This window comes from Acomys russatus, chromosome 31 (assembly GCF_903995435.1).
Source record: "Acomys russatus chromosome 31, mAcoRus1.1, whole genome shotgun sequence".
Taxonomy (NCBI): Eukaryota; Metazoa; Chordata; class Mammalia; order Rodentia; family Muridae; genus Acomys; species Acomys russatus.
Window position 1 is genome coordinate 11,694,672 of NC_067167.1, and position 24,131 is coordinate 11,718,802.

Below are 24,131 nucleotides of genomic sequence, written 5' to 3' on the forward strand. Positions count from 1 at the left end.
CTGCAACGAATTTGTGAAAGCCCCTCACATACCTACTCTCATCATATAAAACGCCAGTGTTTTTATACACACCATACAAGCACCAAAAAGAATGTACGATTCCCAGCTGGGTCAAGCTGGATCTAAATTGTATTGAGCCACGCCATTTGTTAAGGCAAATTAGCCAGAAACTATCATTAAAATACACTACTATTTGAACCTTATTTTAAAACAACAACAACAACAATGTGGCTCCTACAATGCCGTTTCTCCTCTTACTTTGGCCAATTAGAAGCAAATGCAGGATCCGATGGCATGCACTTCGCTGCCTCTCACAGTTTATCTATCAAAACCCTTTAGCCCTCTTACCTGGGCCATTCTGGCTTTCCACATTTTTAAGTGCCTCACACCCCACCATAGCCACCACAGCGTCTTTTAAAAATGAGTCTGAGCCTATAGGTTAATTATAAATTTATCCCATCTATAGGCCCCCTTCAGCCCTACCAGAGGCCCTTGGACTTGTCTGTCCATTCTTCTGAGTGCTCAGCAAATGTATGGTAAGTAGCATCAAAGTTTACAGCTAGCTGGACAGTTGTGCTGCACGGCTTTAATCCCAGCACTTGGGAGGCAGAGGCAGGCAGATCTCTGTGAGTTCGAGGCCAGCCTGGTCTACAAAGTGAGTGCAGGACAGTCAGGGCTACACAAGTTTACAGTTTTAAATGGCCAATGCCAGAAACATCTAAAGACTGATAAGCCAAACAGAAGACCAATTCAAAGCTAAATTTTACTGTGCATGCTTCATGGCACTGTTTACCAATGGTACGGTTTTAATGTGTTGAGAGAGAGTTTTAATTTGCTGAGGCAAGTTCAGTCCTACAACCTACAACCAACTCACTGGCGCCTTGTAAAAAGGGCCTGGCAGGCACTATTTCTATTTTCAACACAGGGAAACAGATCTGGTAGGTCTGCCGTGGCTGAGGCCAATGAAAAACCAAGACCCTTCACTTGCAGGCCTGCCATCATCCCTTTCCATACACAGTATACGCTTCTGGGGGTTCCGGAAACAGCAAAATCCCAAACCCCAAACAGTTCGGTGTTTTCAAAGTACATGAAAACAAATAACAATAGGCCATCGGCTAAGGAATATGTGATAAATATAGCCATCGGCAGGCATGACATTTTAAACTAAGCTCTAAAAGTGTTTGCACCGATGCAGAGCATGAACTTTTTTTTTTTTTTATTGTATTCCTGTTACCCACACTCAGCTCTCACTTTTGTGCACGATCTGTTATTCACATGTAATTACGGAAGTCACAGAATCTGCCTTAGCAATATGTATCCTACTTAGCATATCAAGGCACTCCCACCCTGCTCTTACGCACCCTCTACAATCGGCCCAAGAAACCCACGTTACTTAATAGTCTTACTTTAGACATAGGCTAGATATAATTACCACTAATAAAATGCGTTGTCTTCTACAATCACTTAAGTCTAGATAATTGTAAGGCCCGTCGACTACATCCTGTTTGTTTTTCATGAAAAAGCCAATGAAGCACAAAGGAAGTTACGGTCCAGAAGTAACTTATCTTTTGATCAATGCTGCTAGTAATTTCAGGGTCACCTTTGAGAAACAGAGCGCCAAAAGGCATCTTGAGCTTCCCCGACCCATCCACAAGTCCTGTCAGGGTGGAGATGCTGGTGTTCAATCCTCAGTGTGCGAAGTATAGGCTGGTGGTACCTACTGGGAGGCAACCTTCCAGTTGGCCCATGGCCCCATGGATGAAGTGGGCATACAGAGGGTTGAGGCAGTGACCTTGACAGCCCCCTCCAGGGAAGCTCAGAATGGTCCCAGAATTGGGGCGGTAGTCGTGGTCAGAATGGTCCCTGGGGTAATGGCAAGACAGTCTCTAGGAGCCCCCCGGGGAGGCTAAAGATGAATACAGCCACCCTCCAAGATCCGGAGGATGGTCTCCTTACAGGGTCTCCCCGCTGCCCCCCACCTCCGACGCTTAAAGTGGGGCGGACTCGGAAGGAGGCCCAAGGGCTCCGGGGGTGGGGGAGGGGCGGAACAGTATACGGGTGAGCGGCCAGCCCTACCTCCTCCGTGACCGTAGGGCAGTAGAAGATGAGCACTAGTGTGGTGACCAGGTTGATGACGAGGCCGATGAGGGTGATGGTGTTGGGGGCCATCCAGAGCGGGATCCATTGGAGCAGCCAGGTCCAGTAAAGCTGCAGCGGCGGCTCGAACAGCGACACTCCCATCGAGCAGTACCGGTGCTCTTCCAGCCGCCGCAGCTGCGCCGCGCTGAGCGGCTCACCCAGCGCCTTCACCCAGCGCGGCGCCGGCCTGGCCCCGGCGCCCGCCGCCATGGCCGCCTGCGGGGCCCGCCGCGACCCAGCGCAGCCCGCGGCCCGCGCGGGGTGTGTGGGGCGGAGACAGCCGAGCGAGGGCAGAGCGCCCGGGCTCGCTCCGCCGGTGGGACCCACGTAGCGGCGGGTCGTGGGGGCGGGGCCTCAGAGAGCTCGTGGGCTGGGCGTGGCCTCAGCGAGCTCCTGGGGGCGGGGTAGGGGGCGGGGCCTCCGCAAGCTTGGCTCGGGGCGCCCGCCCAGGAGGCGTCCCGCAGCCGGGAGAGCTTTCTAGCACTGGTCTAGGGTCCGTTTGGCTTGCTCGCTATGGCTTTCCTATTGGGCCTCGAGGCCTTGCCTTCCTCTCCTCTAGCCTCTGCTCACGTTTCTGTGACGACGACGTCTCTCTTAGCCTGGATCCTGGCTGATCTGTGTTGTCTACTGAGTGGTTGGTACAAGAGACTAGTGTGCCTCTGCTCAGACCTTTGATTAATCAAGAAGATGCCGCCTACTGATGCTGTGACGCTGGAGTGGTCACCCTATGTGTATTGATCAGAAAACACTTAAGCATTGGGAAGGGCTATGCGAAGGCTCCTCCACATACTACCTTAGTTAATTAACCCTCTCTGTGGGATCAGACAGATTTTTGTAACAAACAAAAAACCCAGATCTTAGAAATAATGTCAGAGGGGAACTAATTAGAAACCCAAATGGCTGGGTTTTTTGTTTGTTTGTTTTGTTGCTTTTTCGTTTTTGTTTTTGTTTTGTTTTAGACACGCTCTTCCTCAGAGTAAAGTCTAAGCCAGTTTCAATGAACAGAAAGCTGATTGCCACATAATGGCAGGTCACCGGCTCCTTACTTCACAATGCACCCATCTGGACTGGGGACATCCTGTCATAAACTTGTTCTATTGCCTTACCAGAGATAGGCCGGACACTTGCTGCTCTACACGTGCCGGGTCTAGTCTGGCCACCCCTTTCTAAAGCATAAAACAAGCTGGAAACTACTTTCCAGATTCTTGGATTGAGCAACATGGATCAGCAGATACGTTCTGCCTCACAGGATTTTTGAGAAAGAGTCAGTAAACTTTGACTTGAAGGCCAACCCCAAAAGAAGTATGCTTTTTACGTTTTTTAATTATTGGCAAAATCAAAAGAAGAACAGTGTTTATGTTGTTGGAATGTATGAAATTTAAATTTCAGTTCTGTGACTATAGCCGTGCTTACTCCAACAGAGGTGAGGAGTTCTAACAGGACAGCTTACAAAGGTTTGAATATTTACAACCTGGCTTTTTACCATTTAAAAAAAAAAAAAAAAAAGCAGCTGAAGGTGGTAGCCCACACCTTTGATCCCAGCACTGGGGAAGCAGAGGCAGGTGGGGGAAAAATTGCAACACTTTCATTATATATTTCTAGTATTTTATTATTTTGCTCCAGGACTTTGAACCTAGCACTTTGCTGTCCACTGCTGAGCTTTATCTTCGGTCCTTTGTTTGATTTTGATTTTGAGACAGGATCTTGCTATGCAGCCTAGACTAGCCTTGAACCTGTGATTCCCCCATCTCAGCCTCCTGGGTAGCTGGGATTACAAGCAAGTATCATTGCACCTGGCCTCTTCTAGTTAAACATGGCTGTGAAGGGGCACACAGCATGCTCAGAAGGTACCAACAATTGCTCTAGGCTGCATCTAGGTAAACTACAATGGCTTTAATGAGACAGAAGTTCATTTTGCCCAAAGCTAATGTCTGGGGAGGGGACTGAGGGCTGCTGCAAAAAGCTCAGTGTGTAAGAGACACTGATTTCTTCCATTTCATTGTCTGCTACCTTTAGGGTATTGTCCTTGACTTAATCAAAAACAGGTGGTCACAAATTCCGCAGGAATTCGACAGGTCACAGGAAGAAGGGAAAGAGAAGGTGGTGGGGGCTGAACTCCCTCCCTGGCTTAGAAGGTTATCCAAAGTTTCATTACTCATTTCTAACTCCTTTCTTGTGCAAGGAAAGCTAAATGTAGTTGTTAGCTGGCCAACAATTTGTATTGCTTTTAAAATTATCTGTTTTATCAGTATTATCAGGAGGCCCGGCTAGCAATCAATCAAGACACGGACACTCGTTATATTTTAAAATTGCCCAGTTAACCTGGGGCAGGGCAGACATTAATCCTCTAAACTACTTCCCATAGTGGGGCAGGCATGGAATCCCTGCCTCAATCCCATGCCATTCGCTTCCAATAACTTCTATCAAGCTACCTCCCATCCAGAATCCCAAATACTTGCTAACGTTCTTCATTTGGGCTGGATCTCCATCAACGCCTGCCACATGTTTCTCCTCCACCTAACCCATGGCAGCCTTCCTCTCTTCCCTTTAGGTCTCTCTCCTTCCCCCTTCTGGTGGTTTTTCTTTCTTCTCCCCAGGATTCCTCTCTCTCTCCCCCAAGCCCCACCAATCTCCTTTGCCCTGCCCAGGTGGAATGGCTTTTCGTTAATCAAAAGGTGGGTCACAGAGACAGCAAGCAGTAATTAGCATCAAAATACATCAGACCATCCCCCCCCAACAAATTTGTCTGACTAATTTCTACTACTATTGAAAAGTGAGAGAGAGAGGGTGTTGGAGGGTCATCTGCCCATGTCAACCACAGGCTTGTGTTCTGATCTCTTTATACACTTATAAAAAAATGTATATTTTGTTTGAGAATTTCATACAATATATTTTGATCATATTAACCCCTTATCCCTTCCCTAAGTCCTCCCAGCCGTGGTAGGTACAACCATACATGAAATAACTACTTCAAAACCAAGTTTTCACTGGTTTGAAGGGAAAAATGATGGTCTCAAGCAACATGTCACCTGGACCTCAATTTGATTATGGCACATTGTTTACCTGTATCAAAAAGTCACATCCTATCCAGTAAATACGCACAAATAATATGATAACGAGTTTTAAAAAGGGATCGCTTGGCTATACCTGTTCACAGTTCTGACTGGATAATTAACGATTGCAAGATCCTATTGTGTGAACATTTGTTTTTCTAAGATTTTATTTTTCCTTTCTGCATCGCAGGACTCGGCTGCATATCGGTGTGTGTACCATGCACGTGTCCGACTCCCCAGGGGCCAGAAGATGGTGTCGGATCTCCTGGTATTGGAGTGACATAAAGCTATAAGTAGCCATGTGAGGTCTGGGAACTAAAGCCAGGTCTTCTCCAAGTGCAGCAGGTACTCCTGACCACCGAGACAGCTCGCTCTCTCCGTGGCAGGGTATTTGATCTCAGTGTGATCCCTGAGATTGGGAACTGTGAATCCCTGTTTCTTGTGGTTGAGGCCTAGTCCACACCTTTAATCCAAGAACTGTTTATTGTGAACAGGAGACTATAGTGTGGTCCATCCAGCCTTACAGACACTTTTAATCCAAGAGCTATTTGTACCCAGGATTTAATAAAGTTAACCCTAAGTCAAGAGGTGGAGCAAAAAACCAGCTGACAGGGATTAAAGAGTAGGAGGGACTTTGGGTTGAGAGGTGTTTAAGACAGCGTGGAGAAGCAGAAAGGGTCTTTGGTACTTTCAGCTCTTGGGCTTTACTCTTGGGATTTTAGCTTCTAGCTCTTTGGCTCTTAGCTCTCTAGCTCTTGAGTGCCTCAGCTCCTTGGCCTTTGGCTTTTTGGGCCTTGTGCTAGCAAGCCTTTGGCCTTGGGTTTTTTGGCCTTTTCCTCCTGGGCTGTCAGCTGATCAGTAAGCCTTTTGGGCCTTTTCCATGAGCTGAGTAGGAAAGTCAGCTGGGTGCTTTCTCTGCCTCTCTGAGCCAGCAGGGGTTTTGTTGGGGGTGTTGTTTTTACCACAACATCTGGCTCCTGAATGTTTATTGGTAAAATAGAATGAGCTGGAATTTTAGTTAAAACTACAACTCTCCAACTCCATAAACACTTGCTTTTGGTACATTTATTCTGATCTGCCCTGATCTATACTTTGGGATCTTAAAGTTCACATTTTTTTGTAGGCAGGCAGCTATGCAGTATTCAGTGAGAAATCAACTAAAAACCTTTGCTCTACTCTCTAGAAATGCTTAGTGTCTATTATAAGATCATAAAAAAAAAAAGCAGATTTCACAACAAAATCCCTAAGATGCGGTAACTGTGCTTTTTATCTGAAATTGCAAAAGCGATTGAAGGCTAAAGAAGTTGATTTTCCCAGGGCATAGTTCTTAGCTCTCAATCTTGTTTATATCCTTTAATCTTTGTTTTTTTTTTTTTACATTTATGATGGTTTTGTGAGTCCAGTGTCTTCCATGGAATGATCTGCAGAACCCTTCCTTCCTTAAAAAATTTATTTTTCAGCAGCTTGGATTGCCTAAAGCCCTGCCTGCAGCTTTGGGATTTTCAGAAGAAGCCACATTTGAGTATGTAGTTGGGTCTTTATCTGGACTCTCTGAGAGAGGGGTGTTACAGTTTGAATCTACAATGTGTCCCAAAGACTTAGTTTGGGGCAATTGGTCCCAAGGCGATGGCACTGTTGTGGGGAGATTGTGTGATCTTTGGGCAGTGTGGTCTACCTAACAGGAGTGGGTCCCTTGAGTTGGGCTTTGAAGGCTGTATATGTACTTCTTGTTCCAGCCAGAATACACTGTTTGCTGGTCTGCCAAGACCCACAACATGCTCCTCCCACCGCTGAGGCCAAGCCTTTCCTACCATGAAACCACCAGCCAAAACAACCACCACCACCCCCATCCCCTTAAACTGTTTCTATCATCAGACGTTTTGTCACAGTCCTGTGAAAAGTAATGAAAGATGGGATACATTAATCAGAATCTTTCCTTTAAGATGGGAACTGTTTGCTGGACAGATGGATCAGACCCAGAATTTAGTTCCCAGCACCCACACTGGATAGCTCACAACTTCTTGTAGTTCCAGCCAGGGGATCTGAAACACTCTCTTCTGGCTTCTGTGGACACCTGCAACACAATGTGGTGTGTGCACACGCGCGCGTGCGCGCGCACACACACACACACACACACACACACACACACACACGCACACACAGAAAAATAAATCTTAAATGAAGGGAAAGGGACCAACAGAAGGGGCAGAGGGTTGATGTTGATATTGATGATCAGGTAATGGGGGGATGCACAAATGATCAAAGTATATGACACTCATGTATCAAAATACCCTAATGAGATTTATTATTTTGTACAAGGAATATATACTAATTTTAAAAATTTAAACATCCATACAAGGAATTAGACAAAGGGCTGAAGCCTGCCCTCCTCTCCCCATGAATGGGCATGAGGGTCATCATTGGGGAGTCTCACTTCAAGGCAGATTTGTAAATTTGTAAGTCTGGGAAAGAAGCTAAGAATGCTCATTTCTGAGAAGCCTCCAGTTGGCCAGGTGGTAGGGGTCACCAAATCACCCTTTGTTATGAAAGGAGTCTAAACACATTGCCTCAGAAGGCTGGGGTGGAGATACCACTCTGAGCGAGAGAGAAAAGACTCCTAGGGTAATTAAAAGATAAAAGAGAACAACTAGATTCTGGTGGGTTTTTTTTTTTCCCTCAATGCTGATTTTTTTTGGGAGGGGGGTTGTTTTGTTTGTTTGTTTGTTGTTGTTGTGTTGGGTTTTGTTGTTTGTTGTTGTTGTTTTGGTTTTGAAGACGGGGTTTCTCTAGGTAGCCCTGGCTGTCCTGGAACTCTGTAGACAACCACCTCTGCCTCCCAAGTGCAGGGATCAAAGGCATACGCCACCACCGCCCAGCAACCAATGCTGGTGTTTTTAAGACACTGAAGGTCTAAATAGAAGAAAGGCAGATAAGCCTTTAATTTTCATATTCTATTCTATTGTTTTTATTTTACATATATTTAAAAAGACATATTTTGTACCAATTATGTAATCTACTTGGAGAACAACAGCTATTTTTGAGACCTGAGTTATGGTGGCAGTTGAAAGTTATCCAAGATAACACGAAACCCTCTCAGGCTAGGAAACCTTCAGCGCCCTGGCAATGAGTCTGAGGAAACCAGCCTCTGCGTGGATATCTGTGGAGAAGCACACATGTTGTTGTTGGTAATTTGTCCTAAGTCAGAGGAGGTGAGGACAGGGTGAGGGTTCATATCCCTCAGCTTTCTCCCATGGTTCTCCTCTCTTCTGCAAAGAGGAACGCCCTGCTGGGGGAGGGGGGGAAGGGGGGAGGAAGTAGGGGAAGGGTTAAGAAGCCATAGCTGGGTTAATGCTTGTGAGGCAGGTAAACAAAAGCTCCTTTCTTTTCTGTCTTTGCTTCCTCTTTAGTTCCTTACCTGCTAACTTTATTTCTCTCTCTATTTCCTTGGTGCCTCTTGACTGCCCTTCCCTCTGTACAAATAACAGTGTTAATCTGACCCTTCCCTCCTCCTGCTACTGGGTAGTGCTCCTGCTTCTTGGCTGGCATTGAGCCCCTCGTGTCCCATGATCCTCTTGGTCTATCTCTCAGTGTTTAACTCCTTAAAGGAGTAAGTATTAAAGGCTCACACTGGCCACAGTGTTTGTCCTTCGGAAGGCCTGAAAACATGAGACAAGTCAGAAAAGCTCATCTCACCCGTGGACGGCTTATGCTGCAGGGACGTTTGTGGCACTCTGGCTATGAGCTGCTAGCAAGAAGATTAAAAATAGCCTTGCCTAAAGGGTTCTCCTCACAGTAACCCTCCCCCCACTGTCACCCCAACTGTCTCCTATCAATGGCACCTTCCGGTGAGGGCATAGGAAAGGAAGTCACAGTGGCCCCCGTGGACACCCAGTGGGCTGGAAGAGGTACTCCATCTTGTAGCCTGCAAGGGACATTTCCTCGGCTCCTTCATCCTTGGAATCTCTCAGACAGTCACATGATGGTTTCTTTTGAAACATGGCTCCCTTCCAATGACCCTTTGTCATAATTCTCCAGAAGGTTGCTTTACAATTTAGGAAGAGCGCCTTCTTTCCTTGACTGACACAGTACAGTGCTGGGGATGAACTCCGCTTTTTTTTTTTTTTTTTTTTTTTTTAATTAAACACAAATTTTTAAGCCAGCAGGTATAATTTAGTTTGTAATGTCTTTTTAAGATGTCTTTCCTGTGCTCCGGGATTGCAAGGAAGGCGAAGGAGAGAAAAACAGGAGTGAAATCACTTGTCTTGGGGAGCTAACGCAGCACTTATCAGAAGACAGGGGTCATGTCAATATTGCTTAGGAGAAAAACTACATATGTTGGATAAGCCGTATCAGCAGGGCGTTGTCTCCTGAATGACACGTTTGAGTCACCCAGGGCCCTAAGCACCTTTGAGCCCTTATTCCACGGGTGCTGCGGTATTTTTGCCTTGCAACCTAATTCAGACGATGCTCAGGCGCTTGCCTCTGTAGTAACTCATTGGAATCCACAAACACAAGAGAACGCAGTAGGTGTGGTTTATTTAAGACACCTACTATAAACAGTGACACTCTGAGAGATCCTAGGTGCTCCGGTCTCATGGCCAAATTCTTGCCACATCTCTCTCCCCAGCTTCCTGGCACACAGGTGACCCTAGGTCAAGCTTTTGGCCTTGGAGTGAGCATACAGTCTATGAGGTGCTTCAGTGGGGATCTGGATCTAGAGAAAAGACCCAAGAAACAGAACTGGATACAGTCTGCCTTGTCTGGTCTCTGTGGGAAAGGATGTGCCTAGTTCTGCGGCGACTTAATGTGCCAGGTCGGGTTGGTACCCACGGGGCCCTTCCCCTTTCTCGGAGCGGGGGGGGGGGGGGGAATGTGGATAGAGGTGTGTGAGGGGGGCCTAAGAAGACAGAAGGGGGCTGCAAGTAGGATGTAAAGTGAATAAATAAAATTTTTAAAAAGGAAAAAAACAAAGGAGAAATGTTGCAAGCAGGGCTGTCTACATGGATCCGTGAATTCCCTGACTTGTGGAGGAAAGCTATAACTTGAGAATCCCAGAGTGAAACTAGAAAAATGCTGAGGTCCTTTCTGCCAAATTCTACTGAGCAGTAGAACTGTTCAGATCTTTCACAAAGAACACATAAAATTAGCATGAGAAATGCTGCAGCAGTTAACTGTGCACGGTAGCAGGACTGGGCATCAGAGAGCCACACAGGTGCTTGGACAACGCGTCTAGTGCTTTTAACAGACCTTCGTGTTTGAAAGATGGACTGAGTAAAGCAGATAGCCTCTCTATGCGGTTAAACATTATCCAGTCAAGTGAGGATCTAGGAACTCTTGGCTCTCAAGCTTTCCAACCCAGGGTGCAACGGACACCACCAACTTTCCGATTCTTAGCCTTATCAGCTGTACTAGTTATTGATTTTTTTCCCCGGGTGTTTGCCTGGGAAAACGATGGGTGCCAAGTCTCCATCTTTCAGACTCACCCACTTCTTAGACTTCAGCCTTTATCTAACCTAATCTAAACACCTACCTCATAGAGACTGAAATAGCCCAGTCCCACGCATCTTAGAGTCACCTGTTTTTTAATAAACCATGGAATCGCCAGTGTAGATTGAAGACCAGAGGCCATTCCTTCATTCTTTCTCCTACACACCAGGAAAGGGCACAGCTGGCCAGAGAACCTGTGGCTTTACTGCCACACAGGACAGAGGATTTTTCAATTCCCCTGGTTGCTAGAAACCGCAGGGTCACATTTGACATAAAAAAATAAACATACCCTGTCCTGTACATTGATTCTAACAAATATATAAATCATATGATCCAACTTTGAACCCATATATGCACTCTATACCTTCCCTGTTTATAGGTACACAAGTCCCCAAGTTCCAAACTGACTCTATCATGGCCTGAGTGCTGGGATTAAAGGCCTGTGCCACCACGTCCGGCCCAAATATAACTTCTAAGTAAATAGTTAGGAACATATTAGTGCATTTCAAGGGAGAAAAGCAAGGGAACAAGAGAAGGGGAAAGGGAGCCGGGCATGGTGGCTCACGCCTTTAATCCCAGCACTTGGGAGGCAGAGGCAGGCGGATCACTGTGAGTTTGAGGCCAGCCTGGTCAACAAAGTGAGTCCAGGATGGCCAAGGCTACACAGAGAAACCCTGTCTCAAAAACCAAAAAAAAAAAAAAAAAAAAAAAAAAAAAAAAAAAAAAAAAAAAGAGAGAGAGAGAGAGAGAAGGGGAAAGGGATATTTGTCCGGGACAACAAAGGACTGCTTTTGGATAAAAAGAGACAGACGTGACCTATAAGAAAATGGCAGCTAATAAAGGTAAAATGGGAAATCCCCGTTAGGCCGAGGTGTTTACTTTTGGTTGGGCATGTTAATTAGGTGAGCCAAAGGGGGCTTTTGATCATTGGTCTTCAATACCTTGATAGCTGCACCTTGGTAGTCAGACTTGGGAGGAAGAAGTGGACAAATAAGTTTAAAGGGCCTTGATGGCTAGCTTTAGGAATGTAATCAAACAGTTATTTTGTTTGTTTGTTTTTCGAGACAGGGTTTCTCTGTGTAGCCTTGGCGGTCTTGTACTCACTTTGTAGAGCAAGCTGGCCTCGAACTCACAGCGATCCGCCTGCCTCTGCCTTCCGAGTGCTGGGATTAAAGGCTTGCGCCACAATGCCAGGCCCAATCTAATGGTTCTTAGCAAGGCAGAGGGGTAGGGGAGAAAGGCAGAGCCTGCCAGAGCCATGTTAGCCATACTCCCTTCAGATATAATTAAGGAGGTTAAGCTGTGAGTGGGGAAAGAAATTCTGAAAGAAAGCATCACAATCTCTTCTAGATTACAGATCAAGATGGCCTAACAGATTTGACCGTGACTCAGCAAGACTGGTCAGCCAGTATTAGCGTTAGGGAGCCAGCTCAGCTGTTGTGCCACAACCAGCCTGCAAGGGCTTGGTGCTTAGCCTCACTGGCTCATTATTTAATTGGTGCATGCAAGGAGTTCCAGCCTTCAATGTGTTTTACAAAGGAGCCAGACTTTAGTCATTAACATTCAGATTGCTTTCCTAATGCAATATGGGTAACGAACGCTATGTTGGTGGCCAACTTTGTGTTTAAAAGTTTAAAATTCCTGAGCTTAAAAGGGCAATAAGCAAACTGGACTTCCAAAGGTTAAGGGCTGCTAAGGGTTAATTTTTGCCATCACCGCCTGGTCGTGTACAACTTTAATAAACCCACTGTTTCTGCTTCTGTAAAGAAAAGCTTGCTTTGCACAGATGAACTCCTGCTGGCACATAGACAGAATGTTACTTTGCCTTTAAAAGCCCCTGATGAAGATTTTCATGGGACATGCCCCTTGGGCTAGTGTCCAATTATAAGTGAGTAGATACCTTTTGAGTCTTTCTGCTTCTGGGTTAACTCACTCGTTATGATCCTTGGGGAAATAGAAGGATCCAGAGGGTCCTAGAAACCTACAAGAAGAACATTATGATGGGCGGATCTGGGCCCAGGGGTTCTGCTCAAAATATGGCACCAACCAAGGACAATACATGCAGTAAACATCGAACCCCTACTCAGATCTAGCCAAGGGACAGGACATTCTCCACAGTTGAGTGGAGAGCGGGGACTGCTTTCACACGAACTCTGGGGCCCCATATTTGACCACGTCCCCTTGATGGGGAGGCCTGGTGGCACTCAGAGGAAGGATAGCAGGCTACCAAGAAGAGACTTGATACCCTATGATCATATAGAGGGGGAGGAGGTCCACCTCAGTCACAGATATAGGGGAGGGGAGCAGGGTGAAAGTGGGAGGGAGGGAAGAATGGGCAGGATACAAGGGATGGAATAACAATTGAGATGCAATATGAATAAATTTTTTAAAAAGCCCCTGATGAGGAGGCTGGGCAGTGCATCTGGGAGTCCTGGGATGTAGACCTGGTGCCAGGGTATGATTAAAAGCCTCTTCTTTGTTAAAATTTACTCATGATCAGAATGGTGAGTCTCAGAACAATCCCAGAACCCATAGCACTAATTAACACATGTGTTTACAGAAGGATTGTGTAGTACGACAGTCAGCTCTTCGTTTTGTTTTTTTGTTGTTTTAAAGATTGATTTATTTTATATAGATGAGTGTTTTGTCTGTGTGTACACCTGCAGGCCAGAAGAGGGCACCAGATATCATTATAGGTGGTTGTGAGCCACCATGTGGTTGCTGGGAATTGAACTCAGGACCTTCTAGAAAAGGAGACAGGGCTCTTAACCACTGAGCCATCTCTCCAACCCTGATAGGATCGTGATGACACCAAGAGAAAAGTGTGTTTTGTGCTGAACTTTGGCGGGGGTGGGTGGGTGGGACAGGGGGAGGGGGGAGGGATGTCGGGCCATCTTTCGCCCTACTCATAATCCCCTGAACAACTTACTTTGTGTTGTAGTAATCTAGAGGTCATTTGAAGTACACGGGAGGAAGCATATCGATGAGTGTGAATTGTGTGATGCTTTGAATGTAGAAAACTCGAGCATCTGAACATTTCGGTACCCACGAGGAGCCCAGAACCACCCTATGGAGCCTAGGGGACCGAGAGACAACTGTTATTTTGGAGTGATCGGGAGTATAAATGCAAGGCTGGTAACACATTATTAACACCCAAGGAGGCAAGATCACCAAGCAGTCAGAACAACAAAACAACAACAACAACAACAGCGACAACAACAACAGAGAGCGCCATCATAGGTTGACCATAAAATAGTTTTCTCTTGAAATTCCCAGATGCATTGCAGCCACCGAAACCATCTGTCATTCCCTTGGTGAGCCCACCATAGTTCCGGCAGCCACTCTCATATTTCCCCACTGTAATGTGGAAAGGGAGAAGGGGAAACGCTTTATAATGCCATTCCATGTTACTATGGTAGAATCTGCAAACAACATGGGGGAAAACAATAAGAGCAACAACAGCAACAGCAACAAAGGTGTGAGTGGGGTTGGGGTTAAAAGAATAAAAAAATATTTGAATACCGAATCTGCAGCTGCTGCGTACAGTGCAGTGGTGGATATGCCTAGGAATTTCTCGCAGGGACATTCTGGGTATCAGACCCAAGTTTGGAATGATCTGGGCCCCAAGCCTCTTGCCTCAGTGCCATCTGAGAATACAACTCCAAAATGTTTAAGCAACTGCTGTGTCATTTCAGTATATTTGCTACAAATTGTGCCATCTACTAGATACATTTTTCCTTTTTTAACTGAAAAAAAAAATGCCTAAAAGATGAAATTAAGAGACTTTTAAGTTCTAATGGGAAAACAGGGCATAGGTCCTTGTGCTAAGTAGGTTTGCGTGAGCCAAACAAATCTGATTTCAAAAACTTAGATTTAGAAAAATGTATTAGAGACACATTTAGTGTTTCATGCTTCGAACTCCAGTACTCAGGAGGCTCACCATGAGTTCGAGGCCAGCTTGGAGCACACTGTAAAAAGTCAACCAAAAAAAGAATTAGTTTTCAGGATTCCATTGTGGTATATTGTGACTCCATTATTGTGATTTTCTTTACTCTGGGAAAGAAAAGCATTTGGAGATACTATAATAAACTGAAACAATAGTCTTTCCTTACTCTACAGTTGGTTTTTAGTACAGTACAGTGAATGACCCAAACAGGGCTATAGTGAACAAAACGTGACTGCAAAAGAGATTTTGTTTGCGATTTTTTAATTAAGCAATCCGTGCAAACAATTTTTTTTTCTTTCTTTCTTCAAGGTTAGGAGGGAGAGAAAATGACCACACATGGGGACCTGGGTGAAAACCAGAAAATGCTTTCTCTTTTCAATCAAACTTCAAAGCAGTGGTGTTTATAGAGGCAGTGCCCAGCCCTCAGTACTCCTCAGGATTGCTTGATTGTAAGTCTCGCAAATATGAATCGATTATGTTTGGAGGCACGCCTTGCAGGAGGAGCCTGCAGAAGGACAGCCCACCTGGAAAAGACAAAAGGGAGACAGGGCAAGTTAAAAGCATCTCTGTGAAAGACCACCGCGACAACACTCCTGGACTAGCTGCCTACAAATGGGATTGATTTTGTTCTTGCTAGCTACAAGGGCTCACTCCATCCCTACCTGAAAAATTTCTCCTGGTTCTAGTATATTTCAAATATAAAGCACTTAAGAGTCTTGACCAAATAAATAAATAAATAAATAAATAATAAAAAAATAAAAATAAAAAAATCAAGTTCCTGGTAGTAATTTATTCCCTGCTACTATTGTTCAATCTTGGCTTAAGTTCCCAAGGGTTTGAGAGCGCATTTCTCTCTAAGAGGTTTTGGGAGTCCGCCACGTAGGATGTAAAGGCTCTGCCTGAATGTCTGTAGGTCGGCAAGAGAGCCATTTCCCATCCCTTAATGCTCTTCTCAACTAAGCACAGAAAAGTAGTCTGATTCGAGCGCACTGGAGAAGCAAAAGGTTTGCTTTACCTTTTGGCCATTTTACAAACTGTGCAAAAACTAGAACTGATATCTTCTGAGAGTGAGAGAAATGCCCCTAGTATTTCACACCCACCTTCGAATTCCTGTTTTATAAATATGTATATATATATAATTTTCTTTAATTCAAAATACCATTCAAGAGAAACCCTGTGAAACCAGAAGTTTGCACAGTCCTTTAATAAATGCTTCATTCCTTGCTTAAAAAAAAAAAAAATGTTTTTTTCATGACCAGACAAAAGCAGCATGCTGTTTGAACATTCTTAAAACTTCTTTAATGCAAATTCGAGAAACTCATTCTTCTTAATAAAAGAAAGAAAGAGAGAGAGAGAGAGACAGAGAGAGAGGAGAGAGAGAGAGAGAGAGAGAGAGAGAGAGAGAGAGAGAGAGAGAGAAAACCAACCAACCAACCACGTCACATATTGGTAGAAACGATGACACTTGTTTACATGTCCTTTCCTTGATGCAAAGAAGTCAGAATGCACGGGTATCATGCCTTTTCATCTACACCAAATGCTTTCACTCATGCTGTACGACATTCAACAACTTGCTGCATGTCAAGAAGAAACGGTTGGGAAGGGTCAGTATTAGGTGTTAATTTCAATGATCCAGAAATACAAGTTAAAACTAGGGAGTTAGCAGGTTCCATTTTCATTGGTCGGCTACGTAATGAAAATCATGCCATACTCCACAGGCTTGGTATGGCTTATGATAGTCATAAGCTTCATATGCTGACGCCATATGAAAGCTTACCTTAGGTGGCAATATACACTCAAAAATCCTTACTGTGCTACAAACTAAGGAAGAGAGAGGAAGAAAAAGAGAGAAGTTGTAAGCATTAAAAAAAAAAAAAAGTGCTAACATCAGTGTTGGGTTTTATGTTGGAGGTGAAATTATGGTCACAATTACGATGAGGTGATTTCATTAATCCTTAGTCGGGAGAATGGCAAAGGAAGAATAGAGTGAAGGGTGTCACTTCAAGAGGATCATTAATACATAAAAAAATTAATAATATGCATAACCACTTTGCTAGAATAGATGGCAAAGCTAATCTGACTAGTGAATATTTATGGTAAGAGCTTCCAAACTGTTAGCTTGAAGAAAAAAAAATACCCTACAACATATATATATCGCGTTTTTCAACAAAAGAAAAACATAGGTGGTATTTTAAAATGTTAGTGTTCATATATATATGTTGGAATTCCAAAAGGCAAAATTATCAAGTACTATATTTTATAATATTCCATTTGGGACAGATTATATGTAACTAGTCAAGTCTTAAACTCAAACTACAGGGTGACTGTGCTATGACCTACAACACTCCAAAGGCAGCACTCTGGTATTTTGTTTTTTCTAACCTCTAAATTCAGAAAGCAAATACTACATTGGAGTTTAATTCAGGTTGTTTGCCTTGCCCCCAAGAACTCTTAATTAGCTCTTCTAAGTGAGAATGAGCCATATACATACAATAGGACTTTTTTTTTATGTAATACATTTTACATAGGACCATGAGCGTTTTCTTCCTTTTGTTTCATAAACATATGAAATAGTTTGGATACCATAAAGATGCCCAAACTGAATAGGTGAATAGGTTAGATACTCAACCAGTGACTCAGCAGTGGGAAAATCTTAAACAGGGAAGTTTCCAAATGTCACACCTGTCTTTGCAGCCTCCATCAAAAGTGCACAGAGCATGCTCTATGCCTTAGTAGGTTTAAGGTGCTCAGTTTCTGAATTCTGTCACAAATATACACTCCCTCTGCTATAAACTATCTTCAGGGGCCACTATATCCTTATACATTTGAAAAACGAAAACATTTAGTAAACATCCTTGTTTCCAAAGGGTTTTTGTTTGTTTGTTTGTTTGTTTGTTTATAGTCGTACATAAAATGAAAAGTTTCCGGCTTTGTTTATGGGGACAGCTGATCTGGTACTTAGTGTTCTGATAACAAGATACTGGTTCTACATTTAATTGATACTCTTGGATAATTTGCCTTCCTCGTTCATGGCATAAGCATTGTATGCCATGAGCCTCTAAGAAATACAGTGAAAAGCAAACCAGGAAATCAAGCTTTACATGCAAAGTGCGTTCTCATGTAAGAGGAACGGAACAAAAAATGGAAATAGCCAGTGAGACGTGAACTTTTTGAACCTGTTGCTGCCCCTCCAGGGAGACTGGCTGTCCAGGGGTATTTACTCCTTGATATATCACTGCAGAATTAGAATATTTGTACCATATTTATTTATTCTCAGTTGACATTCTTACCTTTTAATGCATAGCTTAACCCATTAAGTAACCCCTTATCAGATAACATTCCGACGGTAAGCAGTCCCATCTTTGTTTTTAGGACCAAAAGATTTTACCAAGAGAGAAGGTCACAGTCAATACCTTATCGTGTTGGTTTTTTTTAAAACAAAAGAATACATTGTTCTCATTATTAAATTCAGTCGCTACTCAATTTACTATTACTCAGAACAGCATAATATGTACATGAGTAATGTCCCTTGTTTGTATAGAAGGCTCCAAATACTGACTCACTTATGAAACTACTTTATGCCCTCAACATTTCATTATTTTTAAACCATGATCATACGACAGTTTTTTTTTTTTTTTTAATTTTGTTTTTTGGATGATGTTAGAAATTCACCAGTAATACCTTGAAATAATAAAGCTAGAAGTTTAGAGACTAGATGACTTATAAATGTGGCCTAAATTGTCATGCAAAGCTAAGAAAACAGCAGCTAAGTGGAGTGGTTAAATCCATAAGGGTTTTCTCAGTTGTAAGCTGTGGATTTTTGATGAATATCATAGGCCCTATATGTTTATGATATAGAAATATTTCTCTTATCACCCAATCCTGATTTATTGTAGACCCAAGGACTAACAGAAACCATTAGAGAAAGAAAAGTTATATATATATGCCAATATTCAAGAAGTTTCTTATACTCTATATTAAACTTAGGAGGAAAAGATTCTTTTAAAAATATGTTGGACATTTATTGCGACTATAAAATGTGTATTTACAAAGCCATCTTTTTAACTTTTAGATTCTAGTTGTTTGTTATAGACAGAGAAAATAAGACACTTTGAAGATAGGAATAAAATATAGAATGAGAAAAAACACATCGTAATCATGCTGTCTGATATCCCGCAGTGTCCCAAAGTAAGTTTTGTTTGTTAAGAAAAACTTTAGGATAAACTATTGTCATGAATAAGAAATGTGATTAAGAAGACAATTTATGCTAAGATTTTTCTCCTATATAAATCCTTATGTGGTTTTTGTTGTTATTATTTTATGTTTTGGCTTGCATTAGCTGTAACATTTCTTAAATGGAATATAAGCCTATGGATAAAAATTCTTTAGTAATGTTATATAATAGGATATAGGTATGCTGAATCCCAGATGTCTGTCAAATACTAAAATAACAAAACTGTATATGTGTGTGTGTATTTGTACACGTATGTATATATGCATATGTAGTTCCACTGATCCCTTCATGTGGGTGTGACTTCCTTAACTGCAGCTTCAGTAGATAAGCTCTTACAAATAGGCTACCACTTGCAGATGGACTGTGTCACCAAAGCAATACTGTTTTTACTTCAGTCATTGTCACTCTGCTGTCTGCCTACATGTCACTGACATTGATATTCTTCCTTCAATGAACAGGAATTGAAAAACAATAATAAAACAAGGTACCCCAAAGGGTCAAGCAGCTGAGGTAGAGCTGCCCCTCCCCCGCCGATTTGGCCAAAGGAGTCACCGCGTCTCGTTTGGATTTTGCGTTAGGAGGCTCTTTAAGCCGCCGCAGCCTTTAACTCAAGCCTACAGCTGAGCCCTGGGGCGGCTTACCTTTCACCTCCAGTTTGCATTCGATCTCCACTGTGCCGAGGTCATTTACCGCTTTGCAGCAGTACATGCCTCCGTCGTAGGGACTAGGCTTGCGTATCTCCAGCGTGCAGACCCCTTGGTTGCTGAACATCCTGTATCTCGGGTCGTCCACAATAGCCACTTTGTTCTTCATCCACGTGATTTTGGGCTGAGGTTCAGATAGAAGAGCGACAAGTCAAGGCCTTTGTGTATGTAGCGTATTAAGAGACCGTCAAACGCAGGGATGGGATTCTTTTTTAAAGCATGGGTTAGAACGAAAGGGGGGGGGGGGTGGTCTAAGAAGCGTAGGCGGCTTCTTGGCTCCTGTTTGTCTCGGATTAAATTCTATTTCCTTAGCAAGAGACCAAATGGGCAGCTCTAAAGAAGAAAGCTGGAATTGTTCAGAGGACGGCTCAAGGGCAATCTTCCCAGATGGATTAATCCATTCCAAATTAATCTACATGGGCAGAGTGTTCAGTTGTGAGGCAAACGGGTTCTCTGCCTCATTGACACATTGGCAGTGTGTTTGTAGATGTGCTAACTTGATTGTGAAAATCATTGCACACTGTGCACATCAAGGCACACGGTGTGCCTTGAATATACCTGTTCTTTAAAAAAAAAAAGTTTATTTATATTTATATCATATTCTGCCTGCATGTGGGCCATCTGGCCAGAAGAGGGCACCAGATCTCATTATAGATGATTGTGACCCGCCATGTGGTTACTGGGAATTGAACTCAGGACCTTTGGGAAGAACAGCCAGTGCTCTTAACCTCTGAGCCATCTCTCCAGCTCCACGTATACCTGTTCTTTATTCATCAGTTGTCCCCAGATTTTAAAACTCATTCTACAGGTTTGTGAAACGAGTTCATAACGGAGACTGTGCATTGCTAGGTATTTTTCAGAGAGTTCCTAAAAGCTGTCACGATCTTCAGATTGTCTTCTCCTTTCCCAGAAGTCTCTAGTTCTTCGTAGGTTGGGTGTGCCACATCACCTCCCCTCCCCTCTGCCATCCGTACTCACCATCTGGTGGGCGAAGATGAGTTCCGGATACAAGAGCAGCAGCAACCCAGTCACCCAGGAAGGTGCTTTTGAGCTTTCGGACTCTTCCTCGGTCTACGGGTGCAGCCACTGACTGCGCCCACTTCTCTACCTACTCCTCCTCCCCCCTGTCCCCCCCCCACTCTCTGCACTTATTACGTTTTCTCCCACAGATCCCAGAGCTGGAATATTTTTTGTCTTTTTTAATCCCATCCTCTCCCTCCTTCCATCTCTCAAATGGGCTCACATCTGGGCCCTCAGCTTTTTACTACCTTCCTTCTGGAATGTGAGCTCCACAGACTGGTGGGTAATGGCCCCTTACTGCCAGATGGAGGTCCCCACGTCACATCTGTTTGCATACTACCTCAGCACCTTCTTCCCATGCTCCTCCTGGCCTCTCCCTCTGACTTGTTCCATTCTGCCCAAGATCTATGCCATGGTTACTGTGTTTCTTCCTCTCAGAGTTTTTTGTTTGTTTGTTTGTTTTTTAATCTGAGGATACTTTCTCTTGTCCCGCCCAGGGATAGAGAGCACTGGGGACAACATTTGCTAGTTGTTGCTGTTAAACACCAGCACCATGGAACTTGAAGACCTTTCTAAGTATCTTCAATTGGCCTCATTTTATCAGAGCCCATTTTTTTATTCAGCCCTGAATCATGTGACTGCTGAGTGTGGTATAGACCTCTTGGTGAATCGCCATTCTCGCCTAATTTCTTCTGGTAAAACAATTTGCTTCCTCTCTGCTTCTTTTCATGTGGTTTTGTTTCCTTAGCAGCCATCCATTAGACAATAAGGACACATAGTATGTCTGCTACCACTACATTTAAATTTTCAGAGGCAGGCGGTGGTGGCCCATGCCTGTAATCCTAGCACTTGGGAGGCAGAGGCAGGTGGATCTCTGTGAGTTCGAGGCCAGCCTGATCTACAAAAACTAGTTCAAGGTAGCCAAGGCTACACAGAGAAACCCTGTCTCGAAAAAAACAAAAAAAAACAAAAAAACAAAAACAAAAAGAAAATGGAAAAAAATTCAAATTATTTTTATCCAGAAATCCCATCTTTGTTCACTCCTCCCACCCTAGGAAGGCCTGTTTATCTTTCCACTTGCCGATATAACACGGCAAATCTAAAAGAGAAGCTTTGGAATCAGTCTTCAATGTAAGGAATTGAGTAGCAAAGCACTATATACCTTGGGATTTCCACGGACGCTGCAGTTCAGTGTGGCGTTGTAACCAGCGATGGCATAGGTGTTAACCAAAGGCTGAGTAAACATGGGGGCCTCTGTGAAATCAAAGTCTTCATATACGGGATTTTTGTAGATTTTACCTTAAAAATGAGTATTAGAAGGCGTTTAAAAATAGGAGTTGGCTTGAGAATGCATTATTCTTGATGTCTTTTACTCATGAGTAAAAGGACCCTGGGATCTGTGGGAGACAGTGTAATAGATGCAGAGAGTTGAGGGAGACCGTGTCAAGGATGGGAACACGGACCGTGGGAAGAAGTAAGTAGAAAAGTGGGGGAGGTCAATGACTGCAAACGTAGGTTTTGGACATCTAATGTAGTCGAAGGAAATTTTACCTGTGAGTAAAGCATGAGCAAATAAATGCCACGTGGCATTTTTTTCTGATGGGGACACATGGATAGACCACACCTGATGGATGTGGAAGCCAGTGGTTGGTTACGAGACACTAAACCAAGTACTGAAAGGATATAATTGTGTTTCTGAGTTTCTTGATCAAAAATGTGCACTAGTGTGAACATTACAACGAAGGACTTAAGGGTGATTGATTGAAAAGATAAAATTCAGCTTACCCAGCCAGGTATGGTGGCGCACACCTTTAATCCCAGTACTCAGGAGGCAGAGGCAGGTGGATCTCTGTGAGTTGGAGGCCAGCCTGGTCTACAAAGTGAATCCAAGACAGCCAAGGCTACACAGAGAAATCCTGTCTTGAAAAAAAAAATCAGCTTGCCCTTTCTTTAGAGCAAGTCTCATGTAATGCTACAAAATTGAAGGTGTCAAAAAATAAACAGAAAACCTAGAAATGTGCAATTTTTCCTATCTGTGAAACATTCACCATGTATAGACCTAGTGGCCAGAAACTGGATTGAATTGAATTTGTGAAACCTAGGATGGTACTAGGGGGAAAAAAATTGCCTGTAGAATTGAAATTTTATTGAGTACTGTTACCGTTGTCTCCCAGAATTTGCTCGCTCTTATCTGCTTTTTATCTTCTCTTTCTTTCTCTTCCTGTGAGTCAACCAGGGTTCCTAAGTGGCAGTCCACTCCCCCCCCCCCCAACTCACCATCCTTGGCGATCACGGCACTCTCCTTAGTCATCGTTGCATCCTCACTGAGGCCACACATGTTTTCAGCAAAGACCCGGAAGTAGTATTCATTTCCTATGACCAGCTCCGTAATGGTGGCGTTGGTTCGATGGCAGTGCTCAATGACAGTGAACCATTCCTGAGGGGAAACAAGTGAGGCTAATCAGATGATGCCCCCTACTGTTCGGAATAAAGAGAATGTGCCATTAATGGAGACAAAAACAAAAACAAGCCAACATCGCTAGTCTTTATATTGGAGAGCAATGAAAATATATATTTAATACTATGTAACTTATCTACAGTTGTCTGAAGTTTAGTCTCATTTACACATTGGAGTCGTAGCATCTAGGGCTATCATCCTTATGTTTTTCATAACCGCATAATGTCTGCTGTCTACTTCTCATCCACTGATCTATCACTCTTTGTTTGTTTGTTTGTTTGTTTTTGAAACAGGGTTTCTCTGTGCAGCTTTGGCTGTCGTGGACTCACTCTGTAGACCAGGCTGGCCTCGAACTCACAGAGATCTGCCTGCTTCTGCCTCCCGAGTGCTGGGGTTCAAGGTGTGCTCTACCACGCTTGGCTGATCTATCCAACTTTTGTGGGATAGAATATAATTATAGAATTTAAGTAGTAATTGATTGTTAAGAGTAATAGATGAGGGGGCTGGAGAGATGGCTCAGTGGTTAAGAGCACTGGCTGCCCTTCCAGAGGACCTGGGTTCAACTCCCCACATGGCACATGGCACAACCCACATGGCAGCTCACCACTGTCTGTAACTCACACCCTCACACAGACATACGTGCAGGCAAAACACCGAGGCACATGAAATAAAAATAATTTTTTTTACAAAAAGAGTGATAGATGAAGCTAAATCACTGGAGAAAAGTTAATAGTATCTAATAATGTAGGTTATTTTAGCTGTTACCCCTCCCTGCGTGTTTCTCCTGCTGTACTATTTGTAACATATCGGACATTCTTTATGACCCTTCATCTGGACCCGTTTTCCTCAGACTCCTCTCACACACTCTCTCTCTGTCTCTCTCTCTCTCTCTCTCTCTCTCTCTCTCTCTCTCACACACACACACAATTAACTTGTTTGCTCTCTGAACTACAGCTCATTAACACAAAGCCTCCCTTTTCTTCCCACCTCATGGAGCCCGTCACAGTACCTAGAACCTAGTAGACTCAATATACAAAGTAAATATTGAATATTTAATCAATAAATAAATGAGGATGCTAAGACACTTTTA

At 43.6% G+C, this 24,131-nt stretch overlaps 2 protein-coding genes across 4 annotated transcripts in view; both read right to left on the minus strand.

Moving 5' to 3' along the window:
* Nucleotides 1–2,364, minus strand: part of Chpt1 (choline phosphotransferase 1) — a 30,559-nt gene extending 28,195 nt beyond the window's left edge. For all 3 annotated transcript variants that reach the window (XR_007833588.1, XM_051172636.1, XM_051172635.1), the window contains exon 1: nucleotides 2,077–2,364. Coding sequence is in view for 2 of the 3 variants with exons in the window: in XM_051172636.1 (XP_051028593.1) it covers nucleotides 2,077–2,349 (273 nt within the window). In the remaining variant the exon portion in view is untranslated. The remainder of the gene's footprint in view (nucleotides 1–2,076) is intronic.
* A 12,505-nt stretch (nucleotides 2,365–14,869) lies between these two features.
* Mybpc1 (myosin binding protein C1) overlaps nucleotides 14,870–24,131 on the minus strand; it is an 86,702-nt gene continuing 77,440 nt past the window's right edge. Inside the window, exons 27-30 of the mRNA XM_051172645.1 lie at nucleotides 22,861–23,020; nucleotides 21,746–21,882; nucleotides 19,501–19,687; nucleotides 14,870–15,149 (exon numbers count right to left, since the gene is read on the minus strand). Of these exons, the coding sequence (XP_051028602.1) occupies nucleotides 15,049–15,149; nucleotides 19,501–19,687; nucleotides 21,746–21,882; nucleotides 22,861–23,020 (585 nt within the window). The 3' untranslated portion in view covers nucleotides 14,870–15,048. The remainder of the gene's footprint in view (nucleotides 15,150–19,500; nucleotides 19,688–21,745; nucleotides 21,883–22,860; nucleotides 23,021–24,131) is intronic.